This window comes from Leptidea sinapis, chromosome 19, assembly GCF_905404315.1.
Source record: "Leptidea sinapis chromosome 19, ilLepSina1.1, whole genome shotgun sequence".
NCBI classification, from domain to species: Eukaryota; Metazoa; Arthropoda; class Insecta; order Lepidoptera; family Pieridae; genus Leptidea; species Leptidea sinapis.
In genome coordinates this window covers 1,436,425-1,451,267 of record NC_066283.1, presented here as the reverse complement: position 1 = coordinate 1,451,267, position 14,843 = coordinate 1,436,425, and the positions used below count along the sequence as shown (strand labels likewise).

The window sequence follows — 14,843 nt, the reverse complement described above, 5'->3', positions numbered from 1 at the left end:
AATAGTATGGGAAAAATGTAGGTCATTCTCGCGCGGAATATTGACGCGGCTGGAAATGTCCTACGAGGGAAATGTTGTCTTGCCGGGAGCGAATCGGTCACTTTTCTCCCTCGTACCAGGGCACCTATTACGAAAACCAAAATACGTAGTTTCGGTCCGAAACGAAAGAACGACGAACTTCGATTTAAATCCTATTACCAAAGTACTTCGGATCCGAATAGTGCGGACGTAATTCGTTTCGGAACCGTAGACATAAAAAAATTGTACAAAGATGATATGAATGTACATACTTATATTACCGGTAAATCGTGCCAAAACCGATAACAAATTAGAAATTTAAAAATAAGTTTTTCGTTGTGTTAACATGTATTTAAATAATGGAATTGCTTTATATTCCGTTTAAGTTATCTATTTAAAAAATAATCCTATTTTACTGCAAGAAAATATGCTTTATTAGTTAAATTAAATTTGACGTATCATGTCATCTACTGCATTATATTTTTATTTAGTCTCTGGTAGTTTAACATACTTTCGCGGTTTTTTAGTTTAAATTTTTTCAGAAGTAATGTGAAAGTTATATGCGAGTAAGTATTATTTAGAATAGAATAGAAACACTTTATTAGCAATAAAAAAAACACTCACACAAAAAAAAACAATTTATAATATTAATTAGTATAGTAGTTTTTAATTATTAATATATAACAAGAAATACTTACTTATAGATTTCAGAAAAATTTAGAAGGCATCCTGGGCGAAAGTAAAAGAACTAAATAATAATTTTAAAAATATAATATATGATAAATTTAATCCTTTTTTTTATTTATATGTACAAAAATCTCTCTCTTTATCTGCAACAAAATAAATAATATTTTTTTGTGTTTACACGACTATACACAAATTTTTATGATTTATATTATATTCTATATAATTTGTTGAATATTGAACAGACTAGTCTTCATCTTATCTTTTTATTTTATCACTTACAGGCAGATTGCAATAATAGTTATATCTAGTAGATTATTATTCTTAAATTTCTGTTGAGTAATTATTGTATTACCTCATTTCGTGTGCGTGGTGGTCCAGTAACATATTGGTTCATCCTGCTTTGCATTTCATCTTCCCCGACTGAACACACATGTTATGTAAAACACAACATGCGATTGTGATCTGTGATCTTTGCGACCATGGCTTGTAATGGAGCTCCTTTATAACTAATATAACTTACCTTGATAGAGGGATCAATCCCTCTCGTATTTTTATAGTGGCTTTATTACTATAATCTCTTCACAAAGTTTTTCAAATAAAGTATGATTATGGCGATAATTCATAACAAATTAGGGAATCAACCATCGGGAATTTGTTTATTTAATAAATATTGCCGGAGTCGACGTCGCTCTCTTGCTCTTTCAAGGTTTTCTTCGTACAAGAAGACCTCTTCGTACATTGAAAACGTGCCATTTTATAATAAAATAAATATGTTTTATCTAAAACGAAACATATAAGTCTGTCGTTAAAAGTGACGTTGTTGTTACGACCATAAAAATGTCAAACAACGAAAACGTAAGTGTCGTGTGAATTTGGGAATAAGGTAAACGAAGACAAAATGTCTAATCTCGAACTTCGTTTCGATCTTCGGATTCGAAACACTTTCGTAATAGAAAAATGTACGATCCGTCAACCGAAACTTCGTATTTCGATTTTCGTAATAGGGCTCCAGGGACTAAAAGTGAGCTTTTCACCGAGGTGGTAAAAAATGTATTTCTGAAGCTTAGAGGAAAAGGGGCACAACAAAAAATAGGAACTAAGACAGAACGAATATTTCACTCGCTTTTTGACAGCACCAATTAATAACAAATTGTATCTTTAGGGTCGCGTTGAGAAAACGCAGTACCCTAACTGGGTGTTGGCGATCGCTGTAATGATGATTCTGGCTGGAATACTACCAATCCCAATTGTGCTGCTTCTACGAAGATTCCAGTGTCTCTCTTTGGACGTGGACATCCATCAGGGTTCGATCAGAAGAATTGAAACAACTGTCTCCACCAAGGAAATGATGAGCGACCAAGACGTCAGTACACTCCAATACATTTAAATATTTTACAGAAATAACCTAACTAGTAAAAGATTTTGTAGAAACATTATTTAAATAAGCATGACTATGTTACGTCTTAGCCTAAATACTTCACTTTTCAGATAGTTTTCTTAATTTGAAAATTGTTTATGCTCTTAGTGAATAATATTCATATTAAAAATATTTTGACTAATAATTCTAGGTACTGTAAGTTCTAAAATTCATGCCAACTGTACTATTTAGAATAGATTACTAATCTCTAATTTCTCTAATTAATATATTCATTAAAGCATCAATTTAACAAAGGACAGATTAAACATAAAAACTAATTTCCAAATACCTTATTAATATAAGCCCCCTGCGTTGGAATTGGGATAGAACCTTGTCATGATAGGTCATTGCTTGAAACTGACGTAACTAAGATGGCGGCCTGTCCCCATCAAAAGGACGGGGACTATACAAAAAAATTGAAAGCTTTTTATGGGATAAAGTTAAATTTTAAGTTAAATGGCGACACCAGAAAATGACGGTATTGCGAATAAATAAGAATCTTATAGTCGAAAAGAACCGCCACAGAATTATGGTTCCAAAAAAACTTACCCATGGAATATTATATTTTGATTGGTATAGTTGCAGGTTTCGAAAGATTTTTTGCAGTTAGAGAGTTAGTTACTAAAGTACCGTAGCATATAAGTCATCTGTGAGGCTTCACGTTTATCGCGGCTCTGTCACTTCTAGAACATTCTTATTTTTTCTCTACAGTGTCTGAAGGACGATTTGAGTCATAACGCGCTATGTTGGCGGTACGGCTTCTTATTGCACATAAATGTTTTTAAAACTAAATGAGTGTGATCACAGATTGTAAGAGAATTGCTGGTTTTTGATTATTTCATGACACTTAACTCTAAGAATGACGATGAGCTATCCGTATCTGGGAAGATTTACAACTCCAGTTAGTATCGCACAATGTGGTATTCGTTGCCTTTGTAATTAGCAGTACCAGGAGAATACGAAACTTGGAAACTTCTTAGATTCCTTTAGTCTGTGAAAGGCTGATGAGCCACACCATCATGTTACCAGTCCGCTTGATTTACCTCTGAATCCCATAAAAACAATCGGCAACTTTATCAGAAATTGTAATCTGTCCTTTGTTGATCATCGTGTTCGTATTTGTGACTAACTCCCGGGCCACAGGTGATCTCTCCGGAGAGCGCTCCACCAGCACCGGCACTCCTCGTAGCAGACGCCGCTACTAAGTTCACGATCGGTGACTTTGATGTGAGTTGAGCCTTTCTATTCTTTATTATATCTATCGTTTTCATTATACGCGTGGTATACCAGTGGGAGGCTCTTTTGCACAGGATGCCGGCTAGATTATGGGTACCACAACTGCGCCTATTTCTGCCGTGATGCAGTAATGTGTAAAAATTACTGTGTTTCAGTCTGAAGGGCGTAGCTAGTGTAATTACTGGGCAAATGAGACTTAACATCTTGTCTCAAGGTGACGAGCGCAATTTAGTGCCGCTCAGAATTTTTGGGTTGTTCAAGAATCCTGAGTGGCACTGCATTGTAATAGGTAGGGCGTATCAATAACCATCAGCTGAACGACCTGCTCGTCTCATCTCTTATTTTCATAAAAAAAATTGTTCTTTTTGTAAAACATTAGTATATTATGATTCAAGTGAGCTTAGTTGCACGTTATACACGATGCTGTGGGTTGCAGCCCGAGCCGTAGGGAAGCATTTACTCAACACACTTGCCAGGAAAGAAGCATTGTTTATAACACAGCAACAAATGCGATACAAACAGAATATCAAAGTTATAAGAACGCGCAAGTTTTTTTTTTTGCACACGCCAAATGTAAAGTGATTGATTACATATACCTAGTCTACTTCAAAATTATAATTTTAATGATAAATGCATCTATTTTATTGGAAATTATTGTGAAGTATAAATAATATTATGTATAAATGTAAAAAAGGGACATATTTATTTATTCCATAAATGTACATAGATTTTCAGAGGCATATAACCTCTTTGTTGTTACAAAAATTGACAATGCTGAGTTACTCTCAATTAGCAGTTAACATTGTAGGGATAATTCTATTAAGCACAAGTGTGTAGGTCTCAAAATGAACATGGACAAGACGAAGATCATATCAAATGTCCATGTCGCACCTACTCCCATAACAATTCCCTGCGAGATCGAATCAGAAATGAGGAGATCCGTAGGAGAACTAAAGTAACCGACATAGTCCAAACGATTGCGAAACAGAAGTGGCAGTGGGCAGGGCACATAGTTCGACGGACAGATGGCCGTTGGAGCAGTAAAGTCCTCGAATGGCGACCACGTACCGGAAGACGCAGTGTTGGTAGGGCCCCCCACAAGATGGACCGACGATCTGGTCAATGCACGTGTGTGTTATAGTACGTTTTATTAGTTTAAAGGGCCCTAAGAACCATGTAATAAGGCTCACTTTACGAGCAAGTGTGTTGAAAATATTATTGTGGGTCTGATTTTTTTTCGTAAACTGTAAGTAATTTGTTTAACAGTCAACGTTTGTTCCTTTGTGGCGCATCAGAGACTAAACTAGTAGGATGTCATTGATGATCTTACATCAATCGAATCGTCTGAATCTTGCAACTATCCAACTACCTATAACCATTTAAAGTTGATTGTGTGAATACTCTAGAGTCTAGACTGTATAACATAACTATGTTAGACAGTCAGAATTTTTGTGTTTTCATAATTAATATGTGGATACTAATATTTGTAGTACTAGGTTACCATGATTTTAATACTGTTCAACTTTAGGTTTATTCTTTAATTTTTTTTCACTAGAGGTTAAAGGAGATTATTTACATCTGCCTAACCTCAAAAGTTTAAGGTTGAGGTCCCAGAGGACCCAAGTGTGCAGATTATTATATTTTTTTTATTTAAATATATTTATATCGATGTAAAAAAAAGCTCTAAATTTGTACAGTTGATGCTAAGCTAAAAAAGCTATTCTTTAAATGTTTTGGCTCGTATGAGAGATAAATTTCATGTTTTAAATTTTACGCTAGTCTGTATACACGGCTATGTAATATAGGGTTGCCATAGTATATAAAATATGATTCATATGTAATTAAAAAGTGTTTCTTCCCGTCTTTACCATTTTGAATGCTTATCTGGATTCCTCTGTTTATCTAGCAGTAGGAGTGGTTTTATTTAACTGTTCATCACAGGGAATTATTAAGATTTCTGACAACTAGGATTACTACGTTCGATTTAATTTATTTGTAATACACCTTTTTAACCTTATCAGATTTTAACTGCAGCAGTATCGAGTCAAATTATATCTAATCAAATAATTCAAAACAACAAATCTTAATATAAATTAAAATGTGCAGTAAGATAGTATAACTAATTATTTTTTTACTGTGCTTTCTCCACAATGGCGCCTTTTTGCCGTCAAGCAAGTGTGTGTTTCGGTTCAAAGGGCGCCCTAGCCGTAGTGACATTACTGGAATGACACTTTACAGTTTACATCTTGTCATAATGACGCAAAGGGACAAATGCAATTGCTGCACTGGTATTTTACAGTAATCATTCCTGTTAAATGAAATGAAATGAAATTGTATCTGCAAGAAACATTGTACTTGAGATGTTAACATAGTATTATTGGTAATCCAATATGTTTCGTCAATTGACATGCAAAATATGTTATAAAATTGTCTAAATACCAACACACTACTGTTATACTGAAACATGTCGGATTTCACAATTCTATCATTAATATTTTTAAAATTTTAATTTAAAGATATTATAATATAAGACGTAAATAATTTAATGTATCATCCCTGCACTATGGCAACCCTATATTTTGTGTGTTAATGCTACTCGTAGATCTGCTTGTAAATAAATGTAAATCCCCCAGGGTGTGGACAGCAGTGACGAGAGACCCAGCACCAGGCTGCCGACTAGCATCGTGCGCGGACGATCTAAGAAATAGATGTTTGTTGTTACATCTTCTTATTAAATGGAAATAAAACTGTTTACACTTAAAAATACTACGCTAAACGCATGACTTAAAAATGCCCGAAAACATCAGAAAAACAAATGTGCGACTTAACAATCTATTGCCAATCAACGAATCCTATTCTATTTTGGGGCCAAGAGGCGCGGAGAATGTTCAAAATACTATCTTCGCACCTCAATAAGGCTACTGGAAACCCAAGCGCTGGCAGCTGTCTCGGTCAACGGATCAGCCTAGCTATCCAACGCGAAAATGCTGCCAGTATTAATTTTTATGTAGTCATATGTAAATATAGTTATAAGATTTGTTTTGTTTGAATTAAATTAAATTCTGCTTTACATATTTACAAATTTTTACAAATAGCTTTCTCAAAATCCTAAACTGGTGACTACCTACCGTATGTCTTAATACTTACATTGTCTATCAAAGGTAATTCATCCATAAGGATTGCACGCATACTCTCCTATCTGTACATTCCTCTAAATATCAAAACAAATTTGATAAAAAAGACGCGCTACTTACATTTTAGAACGGCATCGTAAAATACGTTGCAATAAAGGTTTCTTCCTGTTGCTGTGAAGGCGAATAGTATTTTTTTTATTTGATCTGAGTCATACGTTCAGTCTAGATTCTAATATTTATTTTATTTATCCGTTTTGTAAATGTTTTATTTTCACCTTCATTTGCTTTTATGTCGTTACACTTGTGTGCTTATATACAGCATGGTGTGCAGATGTTGGCAATGATATTATTTAATTTATTCGATAATTATTAGGTACTTCTATATCAACCATAATTTTGTTTGTAGATTTGAAGCATGCATGAACATAAATATTTATGGAAACTATTTAACCGAATGGTTGTATTACAGTCATCTGATTCAGAGCAAGGAGAAGTACGTGCTTCAGGGACGTGTGGTTCAAGCAGTAGTGATGAAGATATACCAAAATCAAAAAATAAATTCTTGCCGATTTCCGGAACTAGGTTTTCGTTGAAGCCCATTGGTCACAAGCCAACATCATTCAAAATGGACGTCGTTGACGATTGACTGTTATTTTAAATTATCGTTGTATGTTTAAAATATGAATGAGTACACGTTACTTTGTGTAATGGCTACTTTCCACTTTGATTAGTGCAGATGCAGGTGATTAGCGATTATTGTGAGTGATTAGTTCTCTTAAATTGTGAACTGTAAGTGCGAGTACTATTTAGTAGTTATTTAGTTGCTATGTTGATAGACGTCAATCAAATTCATCAAGTGCTCTTATAATAACACGTAATGCTGAAAGATATAGTTAACGTGGTCCGAAATCAAGTACTTAATAACGGAACCTGCCCATCAATCACGTCTTCATCTCAATCGTTTTCTGTGACACGCTTTAAATCAATCTACTAATCACTCGCAATCATCAATTTGCTGTCCACGCGTGTTTAGTCTTACTCACAAAACAGCTGTATTTAATCACCTACATTCTCACAAGCAAAAGGAAATTAGGCATGTATACTGTTTAATGAAAGGTATTTATTAATAATAAATAATTTCTTCCTAATTTTAGAATAAGTTTTTGAGAATTTCGCGAAAGGAATTAGTTAAATAACTATTGAAGATTTTAAAGTCTTTGTGACGCTGTTCCAAACGTTTTAACAGAATTGTAATCTGTTAAATTTTTTTTTATGACAACTGTATTACACATACCATTATAGTAATTTAGAATAAGCTTTTGAGAATTTAGAAAAAGGAATTTGGTATTCATATTAGTTAAATAAACTAAGCAATTTGTCGATTTAATAAGTCCTTGTAACGCTATTCGAAATGTATTACATAATAATAAAATAATTAATATTGACGCGTTGTATATAATCTACGTTTAGTTACTGAGTAATTATATTGTTTAGATAAATATTATAACGCATGGTGAATCTTCAATTACTTTCTTCATATATTGCTGGATGTTTATATGAATTAATAGTCATTGAGTGATGATTTTTAAGGATTTTTTTTCGTAAATTTTATTATTTAACCCTGGATTTTAAATTCATAAATTATTATAATTAACTCAGGATATACCAAATATATTTTCAAGGGATATTCTTAAAGTATTAGTTTTATTATTAATTTAACAATTAATATTTTAGGATTATCCATTAAAAAAGATCGAGACATTTACGGGCTGATTGTTCACCTTGCCTTTGATTGATTTCTCGCTTCCAATAGGGTCAACGGGAAGACCTAGTGATGTGCCGTGTTAGTGTCGAATGTCGATACTACTATAAAACATATTTATCGTTAACGTAGCATTTTAAAATACGTGGAGCACTACGAACACACGATTTTTGGTTCAGTAAGATATTTTTAATGTGCCATAGGTAAGTTATTAATTTATATAGGTAGTTAATAGTTTTAAGATTCATGATAGTGGGGGCTCATAACACAATAATGTTATAATGTTTACTTAACTTTAGAGTAGGATAAATAAGTTTTTAAATTTTCACTTAGAAATTCATGTCTAGCTATTATTTTTGAAAGGAAAGTCAAATTATAGAATTGCAATTATAGAAGGAAAAATTTCGGTTAATAATAATATAAATTATTAAGAACTTGTTCATCAAGAATATGATATTGGTTATTTATAAAGTAACAGATCAATTGCAATATTTCCCTTTTTTTACCAAAACTTTAAATGGCGGGCTGTGGAATAGACGATGGTACCCTAATGTTCCGTACATAAATTAAAAATTATAGCAATAACTTGTGATTGATAACGTTACTTCAATATTTTTTTTAAGTCTACATACAATTTAAAAACCAAAATACCAAAAAACCAAAACCAAAAACTTAACATGAAACTATTATTATGATATTAAAAGTATATGTAACTGATTATTACATATAAAGTGTTAGTCGGAAATTATTGAGTACCCAGGCTTTCTTTTCCTGCTCACTCAACATGTATTGTATATTATTTATTTATTGTGAATAGCTATATAAGAAATATTGCCATGACACAATTAGCATAACCTTTGAGGTTCAGAATGTTCAAGCACCGTGATAGGGCGAAGCCCTATAACAGAAGGTTTGCCAGGATTACCTACGGTTTTTTTAAACTACTTGGTATGCTAACATAAGGAATAGACGGTGTTCCATTGAAATGAATAAAATAATCAAAATTATGAAACAGTTTAGGCTATAATCTTTTTAAAGTACTTTTTATGCTTACACAAGGAATGGACGGTTTTCCATTGAAATGAATAAAATAATCAAAATTATTAAACGGTTTAGGTAGATGATAATTATACGTTTTAAACGACATTGAGGGTGTGCTAGTCACTTGATAGTTTTGACTTATGATGGCTTGGCTATGTAAAACATATTATTATTAACATAATATAAGCAAAGTATAAGTGAGGTAATAACTAATGAACTCTTTAATATTTAGTAACTATTATAAATTAAATACATTCAATTGAACGGATGTAAGTAATTGTTCCATTATATTATCGATATTTGCATGCGTGTGAAGCCCTAGTTGAGGCAGCGATACGTACCTAATTGTGAAATAGTTGGGATCCTTGCAGTACAGTTAGTATGAAAATAAGAAAATAATAATTTTATTGATTACTACAGTGAGATCTAGGTTCTATAGGAGGACCTATCTTATTAACTTCTAATCTAATCAAACCTTTTTTGTCCCTAAAAATTTATTGAAAGTCTGTTTTGTCGGTTCAATTGCATTCCATTTAGCAAGTTATCCAGCTATAACAATTTATGATTTACTAAAATATAATCATTCAATCCGTATTTAGTGAGTAATGATTCGGGTAATACGACTAATTATGTGGAACCTAGTTATAGTGTCCGAGTGAATTCAATGAAATTGAACGAGGTATTATATATGGGATAAAACTCCTGTTCAGAAATATTGTTACAAATGAGTGCAATTGTTAAAAAAATGTGTCGTGTTGTTTGATACAACCATAAAAATAAGTTAATTAATTTATGTTTTGGCATTTATGGTTTTCTGCGCGTGCTATTTTGTTTTAATATCGTTTGAATCAGAATATATTGACGAATACGATGACGGTATTCGTTGTACAATTTCCACAACACTAAAGTTACAAAAATATCATAGGTTTTTACGAACCGAATTATTTTATTTGCAAAATATAACAGGAAGAGCTCATGAAATAAATAATTCTGCAGGAGTTTTATATCAAATATATTTCTTATAGAATAAGAAAAGCACTGTTTTATATTAAGCAGTTACTTTGTTTATAGCTCAAGAGAGCTTTAGTGAATGTTTCGTAGTAGCTTCGGGATAACATCCTGATGTAGAATATTTAAACTAATAATAATAAATATACCTAGGGTAGCAGTTCGTGCGAAATAAATTATTGCCACCGATTATGTTGTTTCATTTTGTTCCTCGATACGTTTTAGCGATGGCAACCTATTTTGGCAACAACCAAGTCTTGTTTACTAAATACAGTGCCTTATTCTTATTATAGCAACCTTACCAAACACTGAATGTAATAACTTTAGCGATGTTAATTTACACCTTTTCTATGACTTTGTTCATAGCATCCTTACAAAAAAATCAAAAACAGTTTTCCGTTTATGATATTGCTACCAAACTTCACAGGATCACTGTGTGGGATCGAAGATTACCTGAAAAATAAAAAGTATACTCATACCAGTGTAAATGGAATGAATTTGTTGTAGTTTTCAGTAAAATAATATATAGCCTTCCATTTTTATGCACGGTAGGAATTAGATGCAATAAAACTTCCCCTAATAGGTGTCGTAGAATTAGCTCCACTTATAATTAGTATTCATAATTACAATATGTAATATCAATAATAGACCCTAGGCCCTGATAAGCTTGATCGCTTGAGAGCTTCAACAAAAATTTCGGATTTATTTGGATGTTATTATTAGGATGGGAAAATGGGTGGAGCCCACCGGCTTTAATATTGGTCTTATTATTCTATATTTACTCAGAAATAATAATAATTTATTTTTAATTTATGTAAGGCCTGAGTTTCCAAATAATAATTAAATAATATAATCCAAGTATGTATAATATATACCTAGTCTTGCCATAAATACTGAAACAAAGAAAATAAAATTCTATTGCAAATAACATTTATTACTTTTACAGTGTGTTAGTTTAATACATAAATAATAAAACAAATTAACATATAAAAAGCTTATTCGAAGTGGTCTCCATTGGCTGCAATACAGTCCTTTAAACTGTGAGATCAGTTATCAATAGAAAGAAGCACGCACTCTTTCCATGGGAAAATTATTCACTACCAATTGTACGGATTGTATTAGGGACTCCAAATTATCATGGCGTTTAGAGCAAGCCGTACTCTCTATAACTGTCCATAAATCTTAATCCAGCGGACTAAGATCGGGACTAGACGACGGCCAGTCTTCAGCGCTGATTAAGTCCGAAACGTTTGTTTCCAACCAAGACTGCGTAGACCGAGCTTTATGACCCGGCGCCGAGTCTTGGAAGGATCTCGCTGGAAGGAACCCTTCTTGGTTATTGAACATAGTGTTGTTAATGGGCTACACTTTCTTCTCAAGAATGGTATCTTGATACACTTGTGCCGATGTTATGATACCTTCTTCCCAAATGTATGGCTCAGTCACTCCTTCATAGCCATTCACCAAACCATCACTAAAGTCAGATAGTGCCCAAGTTGCACTCTGTCGACTAATAATTGGGAAGCTTCCTTAGAACTTTGAGCATTTTATTTATTTTTTAAAATATTTTTCAATTGTAAAAAGATTCTCATCCGGAAATAAAAAAATTCTGTGACCTCCTATTTGCGTACCGCATCAGTAGTTGTTTCGATTTTACCACCCTATTCTTTTTTAAATTATCAATTACGAAATGACCAGTACCTTTCTTATAGGCTGTAATATGGACTCGACTATTTTAAAATACGCGACATTGTTCTATGTGCTATCTTCATCTCCTGAGCTAAAATCTTTTTTTTCTTCTTTTTTTCTTTCTTTTTTTAAGGTTACTCTGCCAGACAAAACACAACACTGCCTTTTACTTCAAATAAAATGTTGCAGTTATAAAAAATGCGGTCGACAATGTATCTGCAGAAGACTGGAACAAGGCGGGAACCAAATGCAGAAAACTTATGGAAGAAGATTGGGAGTGGGACGTCCAATTTGATAACATTTGCGAACAAGAGTTTATAATAAATTAACAAGATTGTTTCTAGACGATTCAGATATGGATTTGGGGTGTACTGCTTTAAGAGAATAACTGTATTTTAAATTAAAATATTGGTTCAATTTAGTAACGTTTGTATTTAAATATAAACTCAATTATATGTGACATTAGCATTATATGTTACAGAAACATCGATATTTTTTATCGACAATATTTATATCCTGACAACCCTACGAATGTCAATTTGAGATATGTCGCAGAGATCAAGCTATCTTAAATGTAGTAATAGTTAGCTTAATTTAATATAATAATTTGCCTAACTGATTTATTTATGTAGCATACCTACCTATAGGTATGTATGAAATATGAATATGTCTTAAAGCTGGCTTATGACTGTTTGCATGGGATAAAAATATAAACATGTAGGTATATAAAATAAATATATTAATTAAAGTTCAGCACCGAAGGAGACAATTCCTACTAGAATATTGTTGTACACTAAAGGACCACCACTGTCTCCCTGAAATTCAAATTTTCTTTGTTACTACAAAGTTGCTGCAAGCGTCCCTGATTACGACGAGGGCGACTGACGTCATCAAGTAAATACCTATAGTATTTTCGCAGATAATGGTATCAGGGCAGTTGTCTGGTGTCGGTGTGGCCCCGTAATAAATAATGACATTAAAGTCGAATAAACTTCATCAGACATCACCGGTACACTTTGATGTTACGATAAGAACCATTAAATTAAATTATTAAGACTCATGAGATATTGTAAACGTAAAAGGGCTCTACTCACGTTTTTTCGGAGTTGGTACCGACTAGTTTCGGACCAATCGGAGGTTCATCAGGGTGAGTGCAGTGAGTTCGCGGTGTCAAATACAGTTTTGGTCCGAAAATAGTCAGTGCCAACTGTGAGTAAAGCGGTATTAGACAAATAACTAAAAAGTAGTTGAAAGTTCGGATGGTCTTTGTCATTTCCATTTTATCAACAACTTTCAGTATACAGTTGATACTTTATAGTCTTACAATTAAAAACTGTATAGGTATACCGATAAAATCACTGTGACTGTCACGGGGTATTAAGTGTCGATTCTATTACCACAACGGTCAAATTCACGGGTTACTCTCCTTACAGACCTGATCAAGCACCGTGTAACTTCATTTTACTCCCTAAAAAAAATAATTCAGATTTCGTCACAGATGTGCTAACAGCGTTGCAGGAGACCGTATAAGAGGTGTCTGCGGCAGACTGGATAAAGAGTTTCGAAAATCTGATTTAGACGTATAAGACTTTGAATAAAGGCTGATGGAGAGTGCTTTGAAAAGATTTAATTAAATTATTTTAACCATTTTAGGTGATTTATTTAGTTTCTCAAAACTTTCTAACTACGAATACAACCAATGAAAATATTATATTATTTCGCCGCCTAATTATTATATCACACATTTTACAATAAGATTTTTTTTTGTTTTTACAACTAATACACATCTATTGAAATTGATTTAATTCTCATACATTGGTTGTGCTACAGTAGACATATAAGTAGGTTATGGTAGCTGAAGTATGATACAAATGGTCTAGTTGACCAACTCACGTTGTAGAATTTGGGGGTTAGTGTGCTCATCGTAAAACTTCACTGATAAGTACTTCCTTAACGCAGCAAAAAGATCTATACCAAACATTTTGAAGTTCTTCTACTTGAGATCAATATTTAATTGAAAACTCCATGGTTTTAAAAATCGAATACCATTTATTTATTTAAAAAAAGATTCTCGGTCTTGTCACAAGGTCTTGTCAAACTTGTTTAGTCGTTGAGAAAATGTAAATGACTGGAGAAAATTCTAGAGCGATGATTTATTATGACTTTCGAAGTGGTTTAACACAAAAACAGTGTGTTGACCGGATGATTTCTGCATTTGGTGATGAAGCCCTATCCAAAACCACAATTTATCGCTGGTTTACTGAATGTCAACGTGGACGTGTCAGTTATGATCCCCACCAAGGTCGTCCAAAAACTGCAGTCACCAAAGAAAACGTTGATGCTGTGCGTAAGCTGTTTGAGGAAGATGGACATGTGACGTAACGCGAAATTCAGGCAACTTTAGACATTGGCATGAGTCAAATACAAATATAATCTTGCATGAACAATTAGATGTAAAAAAGTTGTTTTCCCGATGGATACCGCATTTGCTCTGGGAAGAGCTTAAAGCGGCTCGCGTTACTTGGTGCGTCAGAACTCTCGAAAGATTCCCCGCAGGATCCTCAAATGCTGTATACAACATCGTATCAGGTGACGAATCCTGGATATACGCGTACGAACCCGAAACAAAAAACCAGTCACGAGTTTGGATGTTCGAAAATGAGTTAAAGCCAACAAAAATTGTCCGTGCACGGAGAGTTGCAAAAAAAATGGAGGCCACGTTTGTCTCCAAAACCGGCCATGTTGCGACTATTCCTCTTGAGGAACAAAGAAAGGTTAATGCAGAATGGTATGCTAGCATTTGTTTGTCGTTTCTGAACTCCGTAAAGAGAACTGCAACCGCCGCATCATC

The 14,843-nt window shown here is 33.4% G+C and overlaps 1 protein-coding gene across 4 annotated transcripts in view; it reads left to right on the top strand.

Moving 5' to 3' along the window:
* Positions 1-10,492, top strand: part of LOC126969893 (sodium- and chloride-dependent transporter XTRP3A) — a 54,212-nt gene extending 43,720 nt beyond the window's left edge. For 2 of the 4 annotated variants that reach the window (XM_050815508.1, XM_050815507.1), the window contains exons 11-12: positions 1,868-2,068; positions 6,962-10,492. In XM_050815508.1, coding sequence (XP_050671465.1) covers positions 1,868-2,068; positions 6,962-7,138 — 378 coding nt within the window. In that variant the 3' untranslated portion in view covers positions 7,139-10,492. Of the gene's footprint in view, positions 1-1,867; positions 2,069-3,265; positions 3,350-5,991; positions 6,069-6,961 lie in introns of all 4 variants that reach the window. The other 2 variants (XM_050815509.1, XM_050815510.1) reach the window with 2 other exon arrangements.
* Positions 10,493-14,843: the final 4,351 nt, after the last annotated feature.